Below are 25927 nucleotides of genomic sequence, written 5' to 3' on the forward strand. Positions count from 1 at the left end.
TTTTTTATCGGCTTAACTAGACCAGATTAATTAAGTTTGGCTGCACGTAGACTATATCAACAATGGCACGAAAAGGGTTGATGTGAGATCGCACGTGCGGCCGATGGATGCAAGGATAGAGAAGGCAATATTTTCCTTAGGATTAGTAAATAATTAAAAATTGATTAAAATTTATTAGTTAATGTAGAAATCACTTTTTTTATATTTTTTAATATATAGAACAAATAATAATATTATTATTTATAATAGTATTTAATATATTATATAATAATAATAATATTATTATTATATATAAAAAATTAAAAAAGAAAATAATAAGAAAATAGAAAATAAAAAAACGGTACTCCCCAATAATATTGTTTGATTCGATTTTATCTTAAAATTACATTTTGGTTTTCGGATTTTAAACCCTCAATATTTGGTGTTTGGTTATTGACTCAATTATGTATTTTATTTAACCGAACGAAATGAAAAAATAAAAATTTGAAATTAAATGAAAGTTTCATGAAGTTAAATTAATATCATATATATGTAATTATTGATATTTATTCATACCCCAACTCTCACTAATACCTAAATTACAATAGATTTGATGAATTTGAAAACAAATACATTCATATCAACCGAATGCTCACCCCTATCTCAAGACTAACATATAGATAGGGGGTCAGGGTTAGCACTCAAGCCATATATTCTTCATCATCTTAAAGTAAGGCTTTCTGGAAGGAGAGCACGAGGAGCCTGGATGTAGGCTAAACCTGGCTAGACGACAAAATAAAGCCGCCGATTTGATAAATCCATATTTCACAAATTTTGGTCGTAAATCCCGAATTTACTAAATCCCACAAATCGGTGGATTTACAGGATTTAGATGAACAGTTTGTTCTGCTTACTTGCCAAACAGTTATGTTGGATTTACAAGATTTAGTAAATCTATTACCAATTAGTGTTTCGCATTTAAATCATTCAAGATTATTAAGCAAATCCGAGATTTACTAAATCCTAATAACTTAAATATCATTCAGTCCCCAAGGGATGATGGGTGCATGTGATATAGCCGTAATCATTAAGTTTATTGCACATCAAAAAGAAATGATTAAGAACTTGGTACATGAAAGAAATATTAGGACGCTAGCTCGTACAACTGGATTGGTTTAGGAGCTGTGTTGACTACAGGAGCAAGCGAGCCAAACTTCTGCAGACTATTCATAAAATGATTCATGCAAATCATATTCGTTTCAGCTCAATTCAAATTCATTTATTCATTTTTTTTTTTTGAACTCATGTTCAACAATAATTTAATTTAATATTTTTTTAAAAAATACAACATTAGGGCCAAATTAAATTCAAATATTAGGGAGCAATCCTAAAATAAAATAAAAAACTAATTAATTATTCTATTAAAAAATAACATCACATTTTTCTTAAATCATAATAAATTAAATTTATTTTCCAGTTAAAATCATAATTAAACTCTTCATAGAGTGACTTTATTTACACATTACACTCTCAACCAAATTTAATATTCTTCTCTCAACTGCAAAAGATTCAATCTCATTCAAACTATCATACATTCCAAATTGATTTAAAAGAAAAATATAATGATATCTATACATAACACTAATCTTAAAGTATATCTAAGGGCTTAAACTCGAACACAATCAAAATCTTGATCAAGATAACCTCACATGAACCTCTATTTTCTTCAAAATCATTATAGAATTCTAAATTCAAGAAAAAAATAATAATGAAAGCCCAAAATTTAGTCCCACACACTGAATATATATCCTCACATGTAAAAACTTTGATTAAGGACATTGGACCGCTAGAACATTGCCAGGCATGGATCAAAATATAATTCCTTGTTTTTGTCTTTTTTTCTTTTTTGGTTGTCACAAACAAATACATCCAAAGACAAATAACAGACATATGAACAGACTAAAAGGTGTATATAATACAGGGAGGATAATCCTTGTTAAGAGTAAAAATAATCTTTACATAATCTAAATTTAAAGCCATAATTTATCAACTACACAAGGCTCACTCACTAAAGAACCTTCCTTTCAGGATTCCAGAATTATTTTATAAAAAATCTTCGATGAACTTGAGAAGTTTATGAACTTGGGTACCTCACACTCTGCGCGTGCCGTACTTTAAACTCGAGAGAATGATCACCAGACGTCTCGCAGATACCTTCCTTGCATTTGCAGGTTCTTAACCAGGCTTTCGGTTTTGGAGCTATCTAGAGAGCCCTGCAATAGAACAACACCAAGGTGAAAACTTAACCCGACGGCTACAAAATCAGATTGTTAAAAAGAATATTTACATACACCACTAAATTTTTATGTAAATGTATTTACATATATAACACAAAAATTTCAATATATATATATCACCTTGCGTATACATCATCATATGTATTTAAACTTTTTGAAAGTTAAAATTGTGGTATTTTTTATGTGATATGAAAGATTTAGGTGGTTTAAATGTTAAAAAGAAAAAAAGTTTAATTGTTAGATATGTAAATGCATATGAATTGGGTGGGGTGCATGTAAATGCCCCTAAGAATAAAAACCCTGTTATTCAATTTAATCAATAGTTAGGTCCTAAGTGTGCAAGCTCATAAAAAAAATTTGCATCTTATTTTAGCTACAAATAAGAAGTGACTCGTTACCATGAACCTCTTATTGACAGTGGTTTCGGTAAAACATGAACTTATCAGTGAGCTGTTTTCATAGACAAAAGAGCAATGGCTTCAGAGCCCACACTTCAGTGTTCAAATAACAAAAGTATATTTACAAATAATTTTAAAAAGATTACTTTTAAGGAGCCTAAGACTTTTCAAATTATGAAAATAACCCTCATCAAGGGGAGAGGTTTCCACAAGCAGATGCCAAAAAAGATTTGGGACGGTCTTTACCTGTTCCTGGACTATGTTATGTAGAGTGCGGTGGACATCTTTAGCCATGCCTTTGGCATCACCACATACATATATGTAACCCCCTTCAGAGATAATACCCCAAATTTCTGATGCCTGTAAAAAATCAAATAAAGTAATCAGAGAAAAGAACAAGAGATAGATATATATATAGAAAGAGAGAGAGAGAGAGAGTTGAGTTTTATGAGACCTTTTCAACCATTTTATGCTGCACATATTCTTTTGTTGGTCCTTCTCGAGAGAATGCTAGAAGCAGCTCAGAAAGCACTCCAGCTTCAACAAATTTTTTCAGCTCATCTTCATAGATGAAATCCTGCAAATTTGCCAAAACAATTTAAAATTACTTTCTGATTACCACAAGTAAAACAGCAGAAAAAAAAATGAGAACTTTAAAGGATTGGTTTAACACCATTTTACGATTCCTGCATCCAAAGAATAGTTTAGCAGGCCCAAGTACAGCACCGGATTCTTTTAACGCCAACCTCTCCTAAAAATGGCAGCAGAAAATTAATGAAATTATTCTCACAGATGAGTATAATATCAATAAGGAGATTTACATACATACCACACAATTCTTACGTATTTACATATCTAAAATACCACCCAAACCTTTCATATCACATAAAAATACCACCATTTCAGCTTTTAAAAGGTAAAATACACCTTTTCATGCATAGCTAAGGTGGTATATATGTAAAAATGTTAAGTTTAGGTGTTAGATATGTCAATCTTCCTTGAAACTAAAGTTCACAGCAAACCTGTAAGAATCCTCTGAATGGCGCCAACCCGGTTCCAGGTCCAATCATGATAATTGGCACAGAGTTATCTGCTGGCAATTTAAAATTTGATTGCCTCACAAAAATTGGAGCCCAGCTACAATCTTTACTTTCATCCAAAGGAAATGCATTCTGAAAGGAGGAAAATTTCCAAATCAAAGATTCAATTTGAATGTTACTCAAATTATTAAATAATATAGTGACGAGTCCTAGATAATTATAAAAGTAACAAGGAAAGCGTAAGAATCCAATGCCTTTATCTGACAAGAAAGCTGTGAAAGAAGTAAAAATTAAAGCCAAATTACATGGGACGAGAAATACTTTACGACTAGCAAGAGGGATGTAAAATTGTTTCACAAACTCGCCTCTATCATGAAAGACAGATTTAAACATTCATAAATCAGGGATTCGGAAACATTTCAAACTCAAAAGTACCAGTTACTGAGCATTTATGCTTTACTAAATTTGATGATTGTACCTAAAGAAGATTAAAAAAAAATGTTTTGTTGCCTCTACTCGACTAATTAATCAAAGTTCAAGCTCAAGCTCAAGTCGAGGGTGGCTCGAGCTCGACTCAAGTCATGTACACCCCTATATGAGGTGATACACTCAAGCACAAAATTAAGTATTGTTAATTATTGTCAATATAAACCGATAAGTAGAGCAACAAAAAATAATAATAATAATAATAGAAAATAAAAAATCTAAGTTTAAAGTTTTTTGGGAGTTAAGGGCCTAATGGGTCGGGCTCAGATCTAACCCAATATTGACCCAACCAAAACATATTTAATCTGAATCTGACAATTTATCATATGAGTCAAAATATCTTGACCCGAACATACCTAAGAAAAAACTAACCCATTTAAACACATTTATCATATGAAATATACAATTTGTTAATTAACATGATGAAATTAATCAAAACATGATCTATTTAACCGAATGAACCAAACCCAAATTGATCTACCAAAACCCTAATAACAATTGGGTCAATTCCAGGTTAATTTTAGGATATTCAGGCCAACCCAAACCAAACTGATATAAGAAGTTAAAACTCAAAATCAGATTTTTTAAGAGGTTTAGGTGAGATGGAATAATTGAGTAGTTTTTTACAGCCATAGGTTTCAATTCAAGCATTTCATTTAAACTATAGTTTAATAGCACTGCTTAAATTGAAATTGTATCATATTTACAATTTGTGTTGGTTTCTTGAAATGAGAAAGAGAAGAAAAACTAAAATTTCTTACTGTAGATTGAAGGGAAATCAGAACCACACCCTTTATGTAGCCTTATAATATTTTAATAATAACAAACTTCCAAGAAAAGACCTAAAAATCAGTCAAGAAAGTAACAAGAAACAAAATTCAAGAAAAAATAACAACTCACTACTAAAATTAAGGAACAAACTAAATTCAAATAAACCTAGACTCAATAAGCAGTCCTAAGCATGTATTCCAACACTCCTTGCTTTAGGATCTGCGAACACCAAGTTTCTGCCTTAGAAATTCAAACTTGCTGATTGAAAGTAACTTTGTAAGCAAATCCGCCAACTGATCTTCAGATTTGCAGTGAACCAGAGTCACAAATTCTTCTTTCTGCACTTCCCTTAGAAAAAAATAACTTGATGTTGAAACGTTTAGTGTTCCCATGAAACACAGGATTATGAGAAATGACAATGGTACGAATATCGAAACCATTGATAGTCAATTGCATGTTGTCACCAGAAACCCGAATGAGTTTTGAATCACTTAAGCAAGCTTTATCGACATCGTCTTCCGAGTCCGCATGTTTCGTCATTGACACCGTTTTGATGAAGCCTGAGCTTGACTCGGGTTTCTCTTCCAATACTAGTTTTGTGAAACTTTGTTGCCTTTGATCTAAATATTGCAAAGCAGTCACAAATGTTAACAGAACCTCTTTTACTTTTGCAGCGAACAATGTTTTTCAGTGACATCTTTTAATCGAGCTTCCACATCTGCCTATGAAACCCTGGTCCTTCAATTCAAACTACAACCGCTTCTAATAAAACACCATGTTCTCTAGCTTTTGTGAGCTTAGAATGCCAAAAATGTGCCTCTTGAAGAGCAGAGTCTCTCTTCTTGAACAGGATCTCTCTATCTCTGCTAGATGTTGCAACCTTTTCTTCTGATACTTTTAATTTAAGAATGGTTTCTTGAAGTTTTTTATTTGAATCATTGGTCAGTCGTTCAATTTCTGTGTAAGCAAGCCTCCTCTCTTCATCCATAGCAAGAGCTGCAGATGCAGCTACTTCAGCAGCCTGAGCTGTCTTGGTTAACTTGTCTGGTCACTCACATATGGTTGAATCTCTTGCACGTAACTCTTTGGCCAATTGTTGAAGTTCTTCATCTTTAACTTGAAGTGTTTCCTTCATTATCGTAAAATCATCTAAATGGCCTTCATTACCCTCATTAATCAATGAAACTTCTAGTGAGTGGGCATGTTTTACAGAACTTTCATTGGGAAAAGAGCCAAAAGCCTCCTGCTTCTGCATTGGATTGAGTGAAAAACTCTTCCCTGTCATCTTAACTTCAAACATTTTTTCGTCTGTAGCATTCGCTATCACACAAGCCTTCTCCATAAACATCAATTTGAATCCCATTTCTATTAATTGACCAACACTGAGCAAGTTTTGGTCAATATCTGGTACATAGAGAACATCGGTGATCAACTTAGTTCCTGAACAGCTTGCAATGACTACGGAACCCTTTCCTTTGACTGTAATATATTCATCATTCCCAATTCTGACCTTCTTGGACTCGGTGCTCTTCAATTCATTGAACAACTCCTTATCATGGGTCATATGATTAGTGCAACCACAATCAATGAGCCAATTTTCACTAGTTTCAGAACTCGTGAAACAAGTTGCAACGAAAAAGATAGTCATCTTCTTCTTGATCTGCCACTTGTGATTCATCTCCTTGTTGCTGATCTTTATTCTTGCAAATGACAGCTTCATGTCCCATTTGATTGCACTTGCTGCACTTTGCATATGGTCTTTTCCAGCATTTGAAAGGAGGATGACATTTCTTGCCACAATGTCGACATGGAGGGTAATCTTTATTTTGTCCACTTGTAGCTTGAAACTTTTTGTTCTTGGGCCACCTATTCTTTTCATCATCTTGATGCTTGACTAGTAGAGCTCCTTCGACGGCTCCTTCTTGCCTCATTACACGCCTCTGTTCTTGTGTTTGTAAAGCACTTAAGAGTTATGTCAAAACAATCTTTGACAGATTCTTCGTGTTTTCTAAGGTGGTGATGATAGCCTCAAATCTTTCAGGTACTGTTACAAGGATTTTTCGAACAATTTTTGAATCTTCCAAAGAAGAACCCAATAATTTGACACGATTTGCTATGTTGAGCAGTCTGTCAGAGTACTCCTTTATGGTTTTTGTCTCCTTCATCTTTTGTAATTCAAAGTCACGAACCAAGTTTAGCACCTACATTCCTCGAATTCTTTCATCTCCTTCATACTTGGATTTGAGATAATCTCAAATCCATTTTGTCGTTTTCAAGGACATGATACGAGTGAAGATCGTAGAGGGAACTGCAGCAAACAGGCAAGCTTTTGCCTTGGACTTCTTTGCCTTCTTCTCCTTTTGTGCTTTAATTTGTGTTAAGGTGAGATTTTCAGGGAGAAGAGGAATGTTATAGTCTTCTTCCACTGCTTCCCAGAGATCCAAAGCTTCTAGGTACGTCTCCATGCGGACTGCCCAGATCTGGTAGTTGTCTCCGTCAAACACTGGTGGAACTACTAAGGAAAAACTGGCTTCGATCTCCATTGCCACTCAAACTCACGCACAGATCCCTTAAGAAAAGAGCTCTGATACCAATTTGTATGTTTCTTGAAATGAGAAAGAGGAGAAAAACTAAAATTTCTTGTTGTAGATTGAAGAGAAATCAGAACCACACATTTTGTGTAGCCTTACAATATTTTAAACTTGGAGTTAATAACAAACTTCCAAGAAAATACCTAAAAATTAGCCAAGAAAGAAACAAGAAACAAAATTCAAGAAAAAAATAGCAATTCCTAAGATTAAGGAACAAACTGAATTCAAATAAACCTAGATTCAATGAGCAGTCCTAAGCATGTAGTCCAACAATTTGTATAACTTTAGATTAACATTTCAATGTGATGTTAAGTTGTAAACTTTATTTCTTTAAATTGAGTATTCATGGTTTATTAGAATAAAAGACTAATGTGAAAGGAGTGGGAACAAGAAGCAAAATAATATAATTATTATTGATATTAGAAAGAGAGTTACAAGTCAGGTACAAATCTTCTTTTTCTCTCTCCCTCAGTGACCCAGTCCTATATATAAATGGGTAAAGGGTGGTAAATAGGTAATATAACATGATAAGAGGTAATAATATTGTATATGGTTTGTATGCAAATGCTGTTGAATGATGAATTAAGATTATATCTTCTATCATTCTTCTTTTTCTCTCTCCCTCGTGAAGCACTCTCCTAACATCAAACTCATCCCTCTTGCTACTCTACATCATAAGAATGTTGAGTAGTACTTTATATTGAGTTCATGCTACCACTTCGATCAGAGATTGAATGCCAGGATATCATATCTTTTACTCCACTTCAAGAACTATTCTGGTTGTTTGCACTTATCTTGCTCAACTACTACTACCTATGGCTTCGTTCATATATAAATCCATCAGCTTAAAAGATGCCCAAAAGAGTGCATACATGAACTAGTTCTGACATCATATCTTTTACTCCACTTCAAGAACTATTCCAGTTGTTTGCACTTAGTTTGCTCTACTACTACTACCTATGGCTTCGTTCATATATAAATCCATGATCTTAAAAGATGCCCAAAAGGGTGCATACATGAACTAGTTCTGACATCATAGCCACTAGACTTTAAAGAATAAACTTTCTATACAAACCATTCATGGATAGAGAAATTAATGAAGCACACTCAATAAATTTAAATATATTCCAGGCATTTCATTTACACTAGAATTCTTGGTGTTACTTTAATTGAAACTATAGGTGTAAATATTGAAGCAAACACCCAAAACCCAAACCAAAAATGGAAATTTATAGTTCATGTTAGCCCGTCTAAGGTTTAAGTTCAGATTTAAGTAATCACAAGTCACTCAAAAAAAGAAAAAAAAAAACTATCATGTATGTTTCGTGTTAGGTGGTACTCTCATTAAGTCAATAACAACTCGGCACATTTAATTCTTTCTCGTAAAATTCATACTAAGTTGTAATTTCCAAAAGTTCAGGTCCAAATTGAGTAATCCTGTTGATCTCTAGTTGGGATGCACAATTGAACACAACTTTAGTATTAATAATGTAATGTAAGGTTGGGCTTAGTGATGTTGAGTAATGATTGAGGTTCAACCATTTAATAAACAGGTTTAGTTCTAGTTGATTATATATGGATCGAGTCATTTTTTTTCCGTCAAGCTCAAATAGACCTATTTGTGGAAACCTGAGAAGAACTGGTTTTTTTCAATTTCACCTCGCTCATATGGGTCAGCCTCCACCACCTCCAAATCTTGGAGGATTTGATTAGGATATCTCACAAAACATTTGATTAGTTCTATTTTATGTTTTTCAATTCATAATTATTTATTTTTCTAATTTAGGTGAGATGTGTTTAATAAGTTTGTAAAAAAAGAGGGATTGATTTTCCTATATGTATGTACCCTGTTTGTGAATAATGAGTCCAGGAATTTTTCTACCCAAGTAAAATCAACATGGTATCAAAGCAATAGATCTTATCCTATCTGACCTCCTCCTGCTTGACCAAATCCCCTTCCTATAACCAGAACTCTTCCCTATGGGACCCTTTTCTCACTGCTGGCCTCCTTCCCAGCTTCTTCCTGCAACAGGAATCTTCCAGTCTTATTTTTCTCCATCTCCGGAACTCCTCCCTAAAGCCAAAATTCTCTATTGCAGGTCCTCCTCTGACCCCAGTCTTATTTTTCTCCATCTCCGGAACTCCTCCCTAAAGCCGAAATTCTCTATTGCAGGGCCTCCTCTGACCGGAACTCCTTCCTGCAACCAAAAAATCTTCCCTACAGTTTGCCAGATCCCTGCAAGCCGTCGGATTACTCCTTGTTGTAGGCTTTTTGATAGAGGATGCTGCAAGGGTTCCGTAGCAGAATACCCCACAGCCGTAGCAGAATACTCCACAGCCGGTAATACTAAGACTCCCCTTACATAGCAACAGCAGCCGTAGCAAGTTTACTCCTTCCTAGAACCGTAACAGAATACTCTTCGGCAGAATTCTTCTTCACCAGCAGCATCCACCGCCACCGCTATAGCAGCAATGGTAAGGGCAAAAGCAGCAACAAGCAGCTGCAGACAACTTCAACCCTAAATACTCTGAGGGATGATGACCAGGTACAGGATTAAGAATTTAAATTCAACTCCAAGGTTAAATCCAAATCAGAGGATAGGAAGAGTTCTGAATTATCAAACTTTATCTAAAATCATAAACTCAACGGCCATAACTTTCTTCAATTGTCACAATCCATGCTTATGTACATTTGTGATAAAGTGAAAGAGGAACATCTCACTGGAAAGGGCACAGTTCCTAAGATCACTAACCCAACCACCGTACATAGAAGAATTGAGACCATATGGTTGTCTTGGCTAGTCAACTTAATGACACCTAAAGTGAGAATTTTTTGCTCTGCAAAACTACTAAAGAAATTTGAAAGATTGCAAGAGAAACATAAGCCAACACTGAGAGCACCGTAGAGTTGTTTGAGATTAAAACCAAGTTTCATGGCCTCTGTCAAGAAAAGTTAAGTGTCACCGAATACTTTAACACTCTAACAAGTATTGGCTACAATTGAATATGTTTGAAAAATGTGTGGAAATGTCCATAAGATGTCGTGTCATTTAAATCCATCACGAGAGGAAAAAGATCATCAAACTCCCAGTAAGACTAACTCAATAATTGGATGACGTCAGAGGATCACAGGAACAAAGCCTCTTCCATCTCCCCTCTCCCCTTGAAGCCTTTGCTGAAGTTAGGAGAGAATAGAGCGGAAAGAAGCTTATGTTGACAGAAAATGGCTGTTCACCAAGCACTAAAGGTTCAGCTCTGTGCACCCATCTCTTCCCATGACTCAAAGGTCAAGAAGAACCGTTTTACGTGTGATTATTGCAAGACAATTGGGCATATCAAAGACAATGTTGAAAACTACATAGAAAGTCTACTGACCAGAAACCTGGGCAAGGATGGAAAAATCAAAGAGAATGACAAATGCTACCACCAAATCTGAAGGATCAACATAACCATTCACCAAGGAACAACTTGAAGTACTGAAGAAACTCCTTGGAAGTAATTAAGAGCAGCACACCACTCTCGTTACACATAGTAATATATCATTCTCACATCTTGCCAGTAATGGGAGATTCAAAAGTTAGATCATAGATTCAAAAGCCTTTGACCATGTGACCAGGACATCAATGCTCTAGTAAACTATCAAGAGGCTTCTGCATCTAGATCAGTAAGACTTGCAGACATATCACACTAAAAAATTACTGGAAAAAGAGATGTGAAGCTCTCTCAAGATATTACTCTTTTCTCTGTCTTATATGTTCCACAATTAGACTACAATTTGATTTCAATCAGCAAGCTTACTTGTGATATAAAATATATAACTAAATTCATTACAAACTCTTATGAATTTCAAGTGATAGAATCAAAGGTGATAATAAAATGCATCAAGACTTGGGCCTGCTTAAGAAAAATCTCTCTCTAAACACACAACTAACCCACCTTCATATGTCCCTCAATTTTTTAGTTTGTTGAGTCTCTGTCCATCGAAAAATAGCTCGTGTTATGATATTGTCGTCTAGGTCATCCGAATTTCAATTATGTTGTTAAGTTGAATCCAGATTTATTATCAATAAAAAACTTAAATTTTATTAATGTGAGACTTGTCGACTTTCAAATACACTAGAAATAGTTATTCATGACTTCGTATAAACCCTCACATCTGTTTTCTATCATCCACGACAATATTTAGTGACCTTCAAAAATGAAAACCCTAAATGGGACTAGATGATTTATTTTATTTATTGACAATCGTACTAGAACTACTTGAGTATTTCTAAAAAAAATCTGAAAAACCCCAAATCTTTAAAATATTTCATGACATAATTCAAACTAAATTTCAATGTAAATATCTGATTCTTAAAACTAATAATTTAAAGGAATATTTCAACTCCATCATAGGGTCCTATCTTTCAAAAAATAAAATCATCCATGTGAGTTCATGTCTTGATACCCAACAACAAAATGTGATAGTAAAAAAAAATATGCATATACTTGAGGTATCCTGCTCAATTATGATTTCTCATCAAGTTTCAAAATATTTTTTGGGGGAAAACAATTCTTATTAAAATATATCTTATCAATCAAATGTCCAACCGAACTTCAAAACACAACTTCATGTTTTGATGGTTACTTCTCCACACATCACAGTTTTTCTCCTACTATATCACTTAAAATCTTTGGATGTATATCCTTTGTTCACATGCATTCCTCAACCTAAACCAAACTTAACCCGAAATTTATCAAGTATATATTTTTTTTTATTATGCCTCCAATAAAAAAGGGTATAAGTGTCACTCTCCCATTACCAAAAAATATTACAATTCCATAGATGTCACATTCTTTTGAGGATCAATCCTACAATCCTAAATTAGATATTCAAGGGGAGAGTGCAAATAACCATCGATATTTGGATGCACTTGATGATACCTACACAACAAACCAAAGTACTCTTCTTACTCTTCCACCTGAGTCTCCTACTCATGTTGAGAGTATCAAACCAACCTAACCTAAAGTCCACAACAAAGAGCTTTATATGTAAACTAGGTGACAGAAAATCACTGAGCACGTGGAAGGCGACTTGCAAAGACAAAACTGCTTCAAACAAAACTTTAATCCACATTTATCTGAAATTTTGGGTGAGTTTAGTACTCATGAGTTATCACCTTCCTCTTATGGTGTTGATGACGAGTAAAGCGATGCTAAATATCAAATTTAGAAGCATGTAGATTATGAAAAGCTATCATCAACTTATAGGATATTTATATCTAACATTGATAGTATGCAGTTACAGTTGATTATATTTAGATCGAGTCATTTTTTTCGTCAAACTCAGATAAACCTATTAATATGAATTAACACCCAATTTAAAATCTAGTTATCCTTTTGGGTAATCTTTAGTTTAAATTTGAATGATAATAATTCGTTAGGACAAGCTCTTAAATTCAATAAGATGTAAGCTTATCTTGTAAACCTTATTTCTATAAATAAGATATTCATTAATTACAATTGAAAGAGGTTAAATAATGAATCAAAATTTAATCTTCTCGGGTCTTCCTCTGCTAATACCCAATTTTCATTGTTACTCTACATAAATGAGTTTATAAAGAAAATTTCGATGTACGTAATTTTGATGTGGAACAACAGAATTAACTTTAAAATTATGAAACATGACATAGTGACGACGACGCAAATGAGAGAAACACTGTATCATGTCTCTGAGCTAACCCTATTTGCTTTGATAAAAATAAATAAAATGTGCAAGAATTTATTATAAAAATGTAAACTTAGAATAGCATACTGACACAAATGATATAAATGCCATACAAAACTTCATAAGTTATCCTTGCCCCAAGCTAATCTTATCTTATGAAAATGTAGTTGTACATTATTAACCACCTCGACGACATATTTTGAATCTTAAAAGTAGAATTAGAATAATTTTAAATGCTACCTAATTAGAATGGCAAACACTACCACTGCCATATCTAAAGTGGCAGATGCGAAAATAGGTGGGTTGCATTAGATAATCGACAGTTAGCGTAAAAATTTTACTGAAAAACTATGATATGAATCCTTTAAATCATTGTGTAAATGCTAGGGTGTTCCCTGGAAGCGACACAGTGTATTACTTGAATGCAATGAAGAATGAGCAATATCAACTGCACCAGCACCCAAGTACATTATTAAATAAATAGGAGTTTCCACATTATAAACGAATACGAGCAAAAAAGTTAGTCCATGATATTAATATTTGGATAGAAACTTGAAATATAGATACTCTCACAGGTAAACTAATGAAATTAGAAGATATTATGATTCATAGGAAGAAAAATATTTTATTCATTCAAGAAACTAAATGTATTGAAGAAGAGACTAAGGAGATTGATATTTTAGGTTTAAAACTTTTGTATTCATGTTGGATTCTTACTCATAAATTATGTAGTTGTAATTAAAGATAACAGTTTAAAAGATAATGTTATAAAAATTAATATAATTAGAGATATAATTATAACTTTAAAGATTATTGTTAATACTAATATTCTTAATATTATAAATGTTTACGCTCCTCGAATAAGTTTAGATATATGTATAAAAGAAAATTTTAAAATAACCTCGAAGAATTAATACAAACGATACCTCTTGTAGAAAAAAAAATATTGAACGAGATTTAAAACATATTAAGAGAGATGAAGAAGATTTTAGAAACATTCATGGAGGCTATGATTTTGGAGCAACTAATGAAGAATGTAGAGTCATAGTAGATTTTGATTTAGCTTATAATTTTGTTATTGCTACTTTATTTAAGAAAAAAGATGACCATTTTATCTCTTATAAGAATGGATCTAATAAAACATATTGATTTTTTTTTCTGAAAAAAATATATCGCCAAAATTGTAAAGATTATAAGATTAATCCAAGTGACAATTTATGTACACAATATCGATTATTAGTTTCAGATTTTAAAATAAAATATTGGAAGATAAAAAAAATAAAATGAAAAATTATTATAGAATTAGATGGTAATACTCAAAAGACAAATAAAATTATTTTTATGAATAAACTTCAAGATCTTAAGATTTGATATATTCATAAAGAAGTTAATATTATGTGAAAATAAATAATAATTATTATTAATCAAGTTACAAAAGATGTGCTTGAGAAATTAAACGAAAAAACTTATAAATAAAAATAATTGATAGTGAAATAATAATATGCAGGAAAATATAAAAAAACGTGTTATAAAAATTGGTTTAAATGTAAAAACTTAGAGAATTAAAAAAAATATAAGATTGCTCCTAAGGAGTCTAAAAGAATAATTTGTGATGCTGAGAATTATATTTCTTATGATATTTATAATATATTAGATGCTAAAGAGAATTAAAAATATATGAAAAAACTCGTCAAAAAATGAGGTAAGAAAAATAAAAATTTAGTTTAAGTTAAATGTATTAGTGATGAAAATCAAAAAAATATTTTTCTTAGAAGTGGATATTCAAATATTCAATATAGGTGGGTGAGATGTTTTGATAAACTTTTCAACGAAAACATTGAAAATACAATCTACTAATAATTTTAATATCATTAATAATAACAAAATATTTTATTTTCGTTGTCGCATTAGTATATAGAAGTTGGGATGTTTTAAAAAAAATTAAGTGTGGAAAAATAGTACAACCTGATAGTATTCCAATAGAAGTGCGAAAATGTTTAGTAGATTTGAAAATTTCTTGATTTATTAAGTTTTTTAATATTATTTCAAAAACTAAAAAGATATTTGATACATGGAGAAAGAGTATGTTGATTCTTATTTTTAAGAATAAAGGGAATGCATGGGAGTTTAAATTATAAAAAAATAAGTTAATGTGTCAAACATTAAAGTTATGAGAGAATATTTTGAACACACGCTACAATGTGATTCAAAAATTTCTCAAAATCAATTTAGATTCATGCAAGATAAGTTTCTTATGAAAGCTATATATTGGTTGAGAGTTTGATGGAGAAGTACAAAGAGTAGGGAGGATCTACATATGATTTTTGTTTATTTAGAAAAAAACTTATAATAAGGTTTCAAGAGAAATAATTTGGAAATTCTAGAAAAGAAATGGGTTGATATTGCTTATATTCAAGTCATTTAAGATATGTATACTAGAGTTGTTATTTGTGTTCCAACACAACGGGGATTGACCAAGTAGTTTCCTATTTCAGATGGATTATATTAGGGATCGACTTTAAGCCCATATCTTTTTGTTTTAGTAATGGATGTTTTTATTGGACATTTAGAGAAGAATGAACATTGGTGTTTGCCTTTCGCTAATGATATCCTTCTTGCGGATAAGAATAGGAAGAATTTAAGAAAAACTTGATTTATGGAGATCAAATTTAGAATCTAAACACTTTCGTTTGAGTAGCTCTAAAATTGAATACATGAAATATGATATTAGTATTAATAGGTCAAGCGGCGGAGTTTTAACAATTGGCCATTAAAAGGAGTGAATATTTTAGATATCTCAGGTCTATTATTGAAAGCGATGGTGATATAGATGGAAATTTTATTAGTAGAAGGACGGTTGAAGTGGAGGAATGCATCGGGTGTACCCTGTGATAGAAAAGTATCGTTTAGACTTAAAAGGAAAATTTTATAAGATGGTGTCACCTACAATGTTTTATAGTGCAAAATGTTGGTCTGTAAAAGAGAAGCATAAAATCAAGTTAAGTGTTGTTGAGATGAGAATGCTCAGGTGGATGAGCAACTTCTCATTTAGAGACAAATGGGAAACAAATATGTCTGTGAAAGCCGAAAGGGTTGGAGTAGCTCCAGTGATAGACAAGAATAAAGAGTCGTCTTAGCTGGTTTTGTCACATAAAATGTTGTCATATGATGACTCAGTTAGATTTTTTAAATTTGACTTATGCTGAAAAAGATAGAGGTAGACCTAAAAAGACTTGGGCATATTGTATAAGAAATGATCTTAATTTATAAGAATCAAATGAAAATATGACGCTCAATGGGACAAAATGGAGAAAAAGGATTCATGTAACCGACCCCACTTAGTGAGACAAAGGTCTGTTGTTGTTGTACTTAATTAGGATGTCAAATTCTTAAGATGTTTGAATGAGAAACAAGAATCCTTAGAAGACAACTAGAGGCACTCTTACCAAAATTCTATTTCCAACTTCTTTTGGATAGCACTTAAAAAAAAAAAATTTAATCATCAGACAAAGAGGAGGGGAGAGAGGGAAACATGATGGGCGACAATCTTGAAATTTACGAGCAAACCAATTTTATGTAATAAATCCATATTTTTAAAGATATTTTGGTCTTGGCAGTAACATGAAATGAATTCAAACAATATATGGACGGGTTAAAATACCCTCTTCAACACTCATCCAACATACTTCCTCTTGCAATCAAGTAGCAATCTCTCATAAAAGTATTGTTATTAAAGGCATTAGGATCATGCTATTGCATTTAAATCTCAGCCAATTTGGACATTAAATTGTATGATAAAGATCACTATAAAAAATTTAAGGGAAATTTACATAAGTAGCACATAATTCTTATATATTTACATGCTCACACCGAAACTTTTATATTTACATACATAGCACTTAGGTGCTTTAAACCTATACATGAAAATGTGCATTCACTTTTTAAAAGTGTTAATAGTGCTATTTTTGATGTGATATTAACGATATGTGTGTGAATATAAAATTTTAGGTGTGAGTACCTAAATGCATAAGAATTGTGTGCTATATATGTAAATGTCCGGATCTTTAAATATAATAGACATTAATACATTTTCAAATTTTGTGTCACTCCAAAAATCAGAATAACAAAATCTTCCCTAATAAATTGTCTAAAATAAAATTCCCACAAGACATAAAAAGGTTACGTTTACGTTCAAACGGGATCTGATAACAACTTCAAGTTGGAAGCTTAAATATAGTAAGGTTAATCTAATCCTTGTTACTACATATTTCATCTTCTTTATTACCCATTTTATCTTCCCTATCATTATATTCGTTGGTTTCATCACAAAATATGATTTTATGTGCTTTGAAAAAAAATAAAACATTTGCATCGTAGAGATGAACAACAAGCTTGAAAATATTACCTTCATCCAAGTTGAACATACTCCTTTATGAATCCTTCCTGCTGGTGTTGGTCCAAATACGAGCGCAGACGTCACATGGATTCTTGTTGGGAACATCCTGCAGAATATAAAATGACAAATTTGCTGATCAAACAAAGTGTAATCCAACAGGACCTAAACAGGGAGATGTAATACGAACCTTGAAGAAGATGATATTGAATAAAAACGATGCTGCAGCCTTGGAGCAATCGCTGCAAAGAAAACACCCAAAGGCGGCTTGGCTGAAGGAAACTCGGCCATAACTTCAAGAAGGCTCCTTTGACTAGCAATTACCCAGTGAGAATATTCATCCTGGAAAGAAGGAATTTAGTTGCAATTTTAAATCTCATTAATGACATAAAATATGAAAGAGCGCAGTAAACACCAACCTTCCCAGAAGGAGAAGCCAGTAATCTTAAACGTTCTGCTTCATTTGGATCAGAGGCATAAGCAGCTAAAGCAGATAAAGAAGCCTGCACATAGATCATTATTGTATAATGAACAAATCATTAATTGCAAAACTATCAAATTACCAAGTTAAATGGGTTTCCATTAAAAAAATACCTTTTTGGGTGAGCTCAAAAGGTCTGCATATCGAGTCAATGCAGTTCTCAATGTGCAAGGAGAAGGGAATGGAGGGGTGAGAGCACCCCCGTTGAGTGGTGTTCCATCTTCTTTGTCAGCGTGAATGGAGAAGAAAGTATCTGATGAATAACCTAATAACTTTTCTGCTTCCTCCACAGTCTCCAAACAATTTTCAGCAAAGACACCAACATGGTCTCCTGTCTCATACCTGATTATCAAAAGAATCTAAAGATGAGGAGACACAAAAAGAAACCAGGGCAGAAAAAAATCAAAAATCATGACATTAATGGTTTTAAAATCGAAAGATTCATCATTTCTATCAAAAAAAAGAATTTAAGGCAAAAATAATGTTAAAAAAAAATTAAATCCTGTCGAGCAAAAGAAGTGTACAACATACGCAAGGCCAGTGCCAGCTATGTCAAACTCCAGATGAATGCAAGAACGATCAGAAACCGGAGTATGAAGTTCTCTTCTTACAGCCACATTTGCTCTACATTAAAAGAATCAAAATGCATCATTGTTGTTTCAACATCAATGGAAAACCGAAGCAGTTCCCCTGCAGTCCTGCTAAGTAGTTTTCATCAGAATATCGATTCAGCAATACCTGCACGGATGGTTAATGTCATAAATAGCGCTACCATTTGCCAGATTCCAACCCTTTTCTGTATGTGATTGCTCTGCACGATCGATGAAGATGACACGGTATTCAGGCACAACAACAGTATAAGTTCCACCTGAAATGTCATCTTCATCACGGAGCAACTGATCCAACTCTGGCCAGAGCTGCTCTTTCCTGAAAAGATATGAATGGTAATAAGAAAGATAAGAATTTCAAATACAGTTAAAACCATTGCGGTTCTGAAATCTTGCTTCAAAGGATATTAAATTCAAACTTATCCATAAACAAAATTAAGAAGGTTGAAGCCCTCTGCTGCAAATTAGCCAAATACCAAGCGGTGAAGTCGTCTTCTATGCATTGATCATCATCTCCAAGGCCAACTGGAACAAGGCGCTTACCACCTTCATTAGCAAAAAAAAAAATAAAGGAGAATCACTACAAAGAACAAGGAAATGAAATTGAGAATAGTAACATTATCATAAGCTCGAGACTTAACAATAGAATTGAATAACGGCGAAGGCAATAAGATTACAAAGTGACGAAGGATTCCAAAATGTTTAATTTTTATCAAAATTTCCTAATATTAGGGAGAAATCAACCCCGAAAACAAATAAACTTTAATAATTGAAATACAATGATCAAGAATCACAGGCTGACATGTTAAGAAGACAGATCTGAACAAGCAACATAGAAAGGAGCTACAATGCCTAGAACTTTAGAGATAACAATGAGCAAGAGCAAACATAACACCCCATAGACAAAGAATTAACTTCTCGCCAACAAGTTGTTAATGCAACTTTTAATTGAATGCCTCATACCAACTATCTAAGCAATAGGATCTACAAAAAATATGTAACAATTTGAAACGAAAAATGAAATCATACGGCATTTAAATCCTAAATCGTAGCTTAACATACATGTTTAATCATAGAACTCATCAAATAAAACTGGTAGAAAACAAAGTTGTTTGTTTTTTAAGTAATATCTCTAATAGATACTCGTTACAAAAGATAGCAACTATTTTAAAGATGAATGGTTTAAGAGGACAGGATTGTAAGCTCAAAGAAACTGAAACTTTATATAATGCATCCCCTATCATCTGTTTGAAACTCTAATAAAACAAAATTTAAGAAAAAAATGATAGTGAAATACCTTGCTCAGCTAGGATTTCATCCACAACATTCGCAACCTGTGAATCAAGCCAACATAGACTAAACATGTTGTGCCAATTTTTACTTTAAAATAGGAGAAAACGAAAAAAAGCTTGTAATCTAGCATAACCTTATTGAAATGTTCATACTGCCTATTACCCAGCCCGAAAATGGCGTATGTGAGATTCTCTAGCCAAATACCCCTCTCTTTCCCCTAAAAACAGAGCAGTCATCAGATAATCACCCACTATCAGAGCACAACAATAACAAAAAGATAAATTGAATACAAGCTCCACCTCAGTAAACCATTTATAGAACCTTGCAGCGTTATCAGTCGGTTCTCCGTCCCCATAACTACAGTTACAGCCAAAATTTAGCTGGAGAAACCACTTTAAGAATCTAAAAAAGAAAATGAAAAGCTCAAACAGTCAGCTCACGTTGCCATGAAGAACAAAACTAGAGTTTCTTTCTTCATCTTCTCTTCATACTCATCATCATCAGCGGCGTAATCGTCCTGACAAGGATTGAGAACAAACAGAATCAACACCAAATAGCTGGCAAATAAATCAAGCAACAAACCAAATAAAAAAAAGGAAAAACCTTCTTACCAGATCAACAACTTTAAACTTAGCCTTATCGTAGCGGGCCTTCGCTTCCTCCGCCAAAGACTGTAAAAGCAACCTCTCTACTTTAGCTGACAAATAGTCAACACAATTACATCACCGATATCGAAGTCCGTACCTTCGCGAACCCCTCCGCTGTACCTGTTTGCGTTCCGAAGAACACAGTGACCTTCTTCTTCCCGTCGTCTATCTCCGGCTCCGTGACCTCACTTAAAATCGCGGGCCGCTTTGGCTCGGCCTTGGCGGCGGGTGACTTCTGGCCAGCCGATCGGCGCCATAGAAGCAAGGCTACACAGCCAAAAAGCATCGCAACTGAAGTCGCCAGTAGCACTAGAAGCTCTCGATTCCCAGCAATAGAGTCCTGCACTGCTGCCCCCTCCTGGCCTCGCCTACCGTTGAGGATGGCAGAGAAAAGATCCAATGCTGAGGTCTCCATCGTCTCCGATTGCATCTCTCCTAGCCTGGCCTAGATCGCCGGTTAGCCGTCGATCCCTCCCCTTCTATCTCCTCCCCACTCAACCTGGAAGAAGAAGCGAGAAGGAAAGAGTTTGGTGAGAGGGGAGAAGGAGGGATGAGTTGGTGAATCTTTTAGAAGCTTGGGTTTAGATGTTAAAAACTATGGGCCTAGGGGCCCAACTAATGCCGGCCGTGTGGCCCCTTACGTGGCAACTAATGTAGCCACTAATGTGGCGCCGGCGCGACGCCATGGAGCCGCTTAAAAACGCGTCGCGGCGACTGTGGCTTCCCCGCAGCTGCAGTGCTAGCAAATCGACTTGAAATAAATTACTTATACGTTGTTTATAAATTCTCATTATTTTGACATGAATATCGTATGAATTTCATAACAATCTTTTAAATAAAAAATATTCAAAGTTTTGATTAAGAATAATTCAAAGTTATGATTTCCGTAAACTTACTATCAAACTGACCGGCTCAACGAGACGTACCAAATGATACCAAAATTGGTCCAAATCAATTCAAATAAAGCTGAGATCAAGCCTTTACATCACTTTTGTTAGTTTTCTGAGCATAATTGGAAACTCAAACTAGATGCCGAATTTGGTGAGCTTGTGATCGAATCGAGCCTCTCAGCAAGGTGAATCCAACAAACCCAATATCACTAATTCTGGCATCGTTAATGCACTGAAATGTACATCAAATATTTTCATAATCGCAGAAGTCATCCGATCAAATTGATTTATATTTCTTCATTAGTTGCAACCGAAACTCTATAAATTGAGCTCTAACACTCTCTAAAAAGAGGGGAGAGCTTGAAGTCAGAAGAAGATAAGCTTAGAGAATTAGTTGAAGTTGCATTCAACTCCTGCAATTGTCGACCACCACTCACTAGCTGCCACCAATCACCATCGATCGCTTTTGACGAAGCATCATGCAAACCGACACATCTCCCCAACACCGGCTGATCCCAAAGACGATGCAACGACGCACGCCAAAAATGGTGTAGCAATGCAGCCTAAAGAGGGTGTAACATCGTATCTCGAAGATGGGGTAATGACGCACCTCACATGCACTCATGTCGCTCCTGACTCCAGCCCTTATGACCCATGAACATCAATACTACCCATCACTACGATTTACATGACCAACTACGACCTACGCGATCTACAATTCTTGTAATTCCTGACTCCAGCCCGTGCGACCCACAAACGTCTCACTATAACTTATACGACCTACGTCGTCTACAGGTCTCGCTACTCCCTACTACGGTCTCTATGGCCAACTGAGACTTCTAAAGAAACCATCTACGACCCACTTAGTCAACTACTGTCATGGTTATCAATTAAGACCTCTACGACAAGCCGGAGCTATAGCCAAACAACACTCACGCAAACCACTGCCTCCCCAACAATTGACTATGGCTCTTGCAGTCAGGTGTTGCAAAAAACTACAACCACATTACAAATAAACAACTTTGTAATTTCATCTTTCTTAATTCATGAGAAAAGTGAGCTTGTGTACTCACCATTCATAGTGAATTATTTCAGCTGGGTTAGGCCCCGTGATTTTTTTCACTTTCAAGAGTTTTCCACATAAAAAAATTAAGTTGTTTCCTCATGCTTACTTCTCTTTAACTACATGAGTGTGCTAGTTTTTCATGCAATGTTAAGACTATAAATAATCCTTATTTCCAATTGTGAATCTTCTGGCACACATTATATATCTTTATTTGAGTTTTTACACCTAAATTTTAATTTTTACAAAAGTAAGCACCCTATAAGCGCCCACTATGCTGATCAACGGCTGTGATCTGCTTGATTTGCGTCAATTAATTTTCAACTACTTTTGCACTTCTGGACCCCACTTTAACCAACCTTCATAAATCATTTTAATATCATTATTATTAATTTCACATGTAACATACAACTTAAATTATGGGATTTGATATATAGCAAGCAGCAGCTGCCAATTCAATGCAGCTGATTTCTATGACTAAACTAAAACTAAAATCATAGTATTTTATAAAAATAAAAAAATCTTTTATTTTCCGAGCGAGCTACAATGAAAACATTAAAAGTTCGAAAATTTTAAAATCTAACGCAAAATAATTCCCAATTATTTTAAAATCAAACCCTAATAATCTTCTATTAGAACTATTTAAACCCTAATTTAAGATATTTATCAAGATGCATTTATATATATATATATTATATTCTTAATATTATTTAATTAAATGTAAAATGGATTTTAAAGAAGAAAATGTTCGTATAGTTAGATTTAAAAGTTAATGAAAAAGTGAATATTCATCTAATTTTGGCACCATAATTTAAGTAGTTTGAGGACATTTTCAAAATTGAAATGTCGGGGAGAACCGACGCTACATGCACTTTTCCAGAAAAATCAAACACACAAAACCCTAATATTGACACGTGTCAGCACGGCATGGAAATAAGAAATCAACACGTTTCAAAACCGCGTCCATATAAACCAACAAACTTAGGATTGCTCCCATGATTAAAGCCTCGACAGATTTGGGTTCTCAACAAAACAAATATACTTCCAGCACCTTCTTTTCAGCGTAAATTGATAAAGAAAAACCAGCAAAATAGACCTGACACATTAGCAAACAAAAATTTGCAAAAAAACCCAAAATCTTCATCAAATTCATATAAAAATTACCCCCAAAGTTTTATCATTTCATCCAAAACATGTGCTGAAAAAAATAGAGAGTAAAGTGATAAAATTAGGGTTCTAGCTCAAATCTATCAAAATAAGATGTTATAGCAGCAGAATAATCTTCTTCCTATATTCAAAAACACTCAGCTCAATCTTAATCAGCGTCTTCAATTTCTTCGTCTTCCGGCACGCCTCGGAGATAAAGTACATTGTTACACCTGGAAACAAGTATAGATCAGAATAATGCAAATCTAATGAACACCATCTTATTCTGGAAACAGTACAAGTACATCCTACGTTTAGAAAATTCCTATGCATTTACATATCTAAAAATTTCAATTTTACCCATCTTATTCTGGAAACAGTACAAGTACATCCTACATTAAGAAAATTCCTATACATTTACATATCTAACACATAAATGTCAATTTTTTACATTTATATCAGTTCACCTACCCCTGAAAAGGTGTATTTCCCTTCTTAAAAGTTTATAATAGTTGATATTTTCCTATGCGATAAGAAAGATTTGAGTGATATAAATGTAAGCATTAAAGTTTAGGAGTTTGATATGTAACTTGATAATTTTAGATTTTGGAGAACGCCTGATGAAATTAATATGGTAGGAATGTCCATGGTTATGCTTAGGAAGCTTACCTTATAAGTATCTCACCGAGATTTCCTGAGAATTCACCATCAATATATTCTTCAGTGTTAGCAAGCTGGAAGAGTCATGAAGTTACAGTTTCAGAAATTGTTTATAAGAGTTAGAAGAGAAGTAGACGGGGCATCAGTTTTATGAAGTCAAAGTTAAATAAATACCTGCAAGTTCATGTAGGAATCAACTGAAACAAGAAAACCTGGGAAAGAGGAATACCAAGCCATTAGTGGGCAGTTAGAGAGAGAGAGGAGAAATGAAAAGACATTTACAAACATAGCACATAATTCTTATTTATTTACATTTCTAACACCTACAATTTACTTTTTACATTTAAACCACCTATGTCTTTCATATCACATCAAAATACCACCATTTTAACTTTAGATGGTGACATATTCATGCATAGGTAAGGTGACATATATGTAAGAATTAAAATTTTGATGTTAGTTAGAGCTGTATCCATGTAAATCTTTCAAAGAGTGAACATATGCATCAATTGGTACAAAAGAGTACCTTTGTATTCCATTCCCCACTTCAGTTTCACAATCACAGGTTTCCCAGTCAGATTGTTCAGGAATGGCTTCGGGTTAACCGGCACGGTCTGCAGACCAACATTAAAAAACAACCTTCTTAAAAAGCATTCATTGGCTAAATGGGCAATAAAAATAAAACATTAGAATCCGCAAAATATGATAAGGAATACATCAACTAAGAAATAAAATAAATTATGCAGACAATAAATGAGTATGATACAGTTTTATAGCACAACTTTAATCTAGGATATTTTTCATGCATAAATTTAAAGCACCAAAGTGCCATATATATATATATATATATATATGTGAAAGTTTAGATGTGAGAGAAGTAAATACATAAGAATTGTGTGCTACATATGTAAATTTCCCAAATGAAAATTATGATGATTTCACCATAATGCATGTTGGTTGTATTGAATACGATTGGGGCTCTTTGGGACTGGACGTTCAAAACACGTCATTAAATTAAGCATGCCAGGCAATTGAGAAACATCAGACTTTCAAAGATCTACCAAGGAGAAGATTGCAGAGAAGAAATTTTAAATAAAAATTAGATACAGGAGGTATATGTAAAAATCCGTTGTACATTAAGCTTATAGACATAGTACAAAGTTTTTTATTTTTATTTTTATTTTTTAATTTTTTTATAGAACAAAGTACAAAGTTAAAATTAAGTTGTAGCATTTGTTTAAACTATATTTATGTAAAAGATGATACTAATATGCTAAAGCATAAAATTACTCAATGTGAGAGGGCAGGAGCTGCTCACTTTTCTCAAAAATAGGCACCGATTTTCCAAAGATTATAAAAAAAGTTAATCTTTTTTTCAATACATAATGGAAAAATTAACATCTAAAGCAGACAACAAAATTCTGAAGTTGTAAAATAGAAGGACTAATTCACAAGTGTATAAAATATATGGAATTAG

The 25927-nt window shown here is 33.6% G+C and overlaps 2 protein-coding genes across 2 annotated transcripts; both read right to left on the reverse strand.

Moving 5' to 3' along the window:
- Positions 1 to 1808: 1808 nt before the first annotated feature.
- LOC110021752 (NADPH--cytochrome P450 reductase-like) lies at positions 1809 to 21254 on the reverse strand. Its single transcript, XM_020720372.1, has 18 exons — positions 20789 to 21254; positions 20656 to 20715; positions 20485 to 20561; positions 20344 to 20401; positions 20178 to 20261; positions 20049 to 20085; positions 19228 to 19297; positions 18882 to 19070; positions 18675 to 18767; positions 18257 to 18485; positions 18082 to 18165; positions 17853 to 18004; positions 17675 to 17771; positions 3697 to 3846; positions 3348 to 3425; positions 3129 to 3251; positions 2921 to 3034; positions 1809 to 2252 (listed from the first exon to the last, which is right to left on the reverse strand). The coding sequence occupies exons 1-18, from the start codon at positions 21119 to 21121 to the stop codon at positions 2172 to 2174; spliced, it is 2109 nt and encodes a 702-aa protein (XP_020576031.1). The 5' UTR covers positions 21122 to 21254; the 3' UTR covers positions 1809 to 2171.
- Positions 21255 to 23762: 2508 nt separating this feature from the next.
- LOC110021762 (probable small nuclear ribonucleoprotein F) lies at positions 23763 to 25064 on the reverse strand (the record flags this gene model as incomplete). The annotated part of the gene is given in 4 exon segments (XM_020720385.1): positions 23763 to 24023; positions 24460 to 24524; positions 24625 to 24662; positions 24977 to 25064. Coding segments are annotated over 4 exon segments (255 nt in total), but the record flags the coding sequence as incomplete, so codon positions are not given.
- Positions 25065 to 25927: the final 863 nt, after the last annotated feature.

This window comes from Phalaenopsis equestris, unplaced genomic scaffold, assembly GCF_001263595.1.
Source record: "Phalaenopsis equestris unplaced genomic scaffold, ASM126359v1 Scaffold000002, whole genome shotgun sequence".
NCBI classification, from domain to species: Eukaryota; Viridiplantae; Streptophyta; class Magnoliopsida; order Asparagales; family Orchidaceae; genus Phalaenopsis; species Phalaenopsis equestris.

What these genes read in the sequence shown, in the direction of transcription:
- LOC110021752 (XM_020720372.1), bottom strand. Translation starts at nt 21,121, where the DNA reads ATGCAATCGGAGACGATGGAGACCTCAGCATTGGATCTTTTCTCTGCC. An exon ending in ATAGCTGGCACTGGCCTTGC is followed by an intron (nt 18,486 to 18,674) that starts GTATGTTGTACA and finishes TTTGATAATCAG; the next exon opens with GTATGAGACAGGAGACCATG. An exon ending in CATTCAGAGGATTCTTACAG is followed by an intron (nt 3,426 to 3,696) that starts GTTTGCTGTGAA and finishes TGCCATTTTTAG; the next exon opens with GAGAGGTTGGCGTTAAAAGA.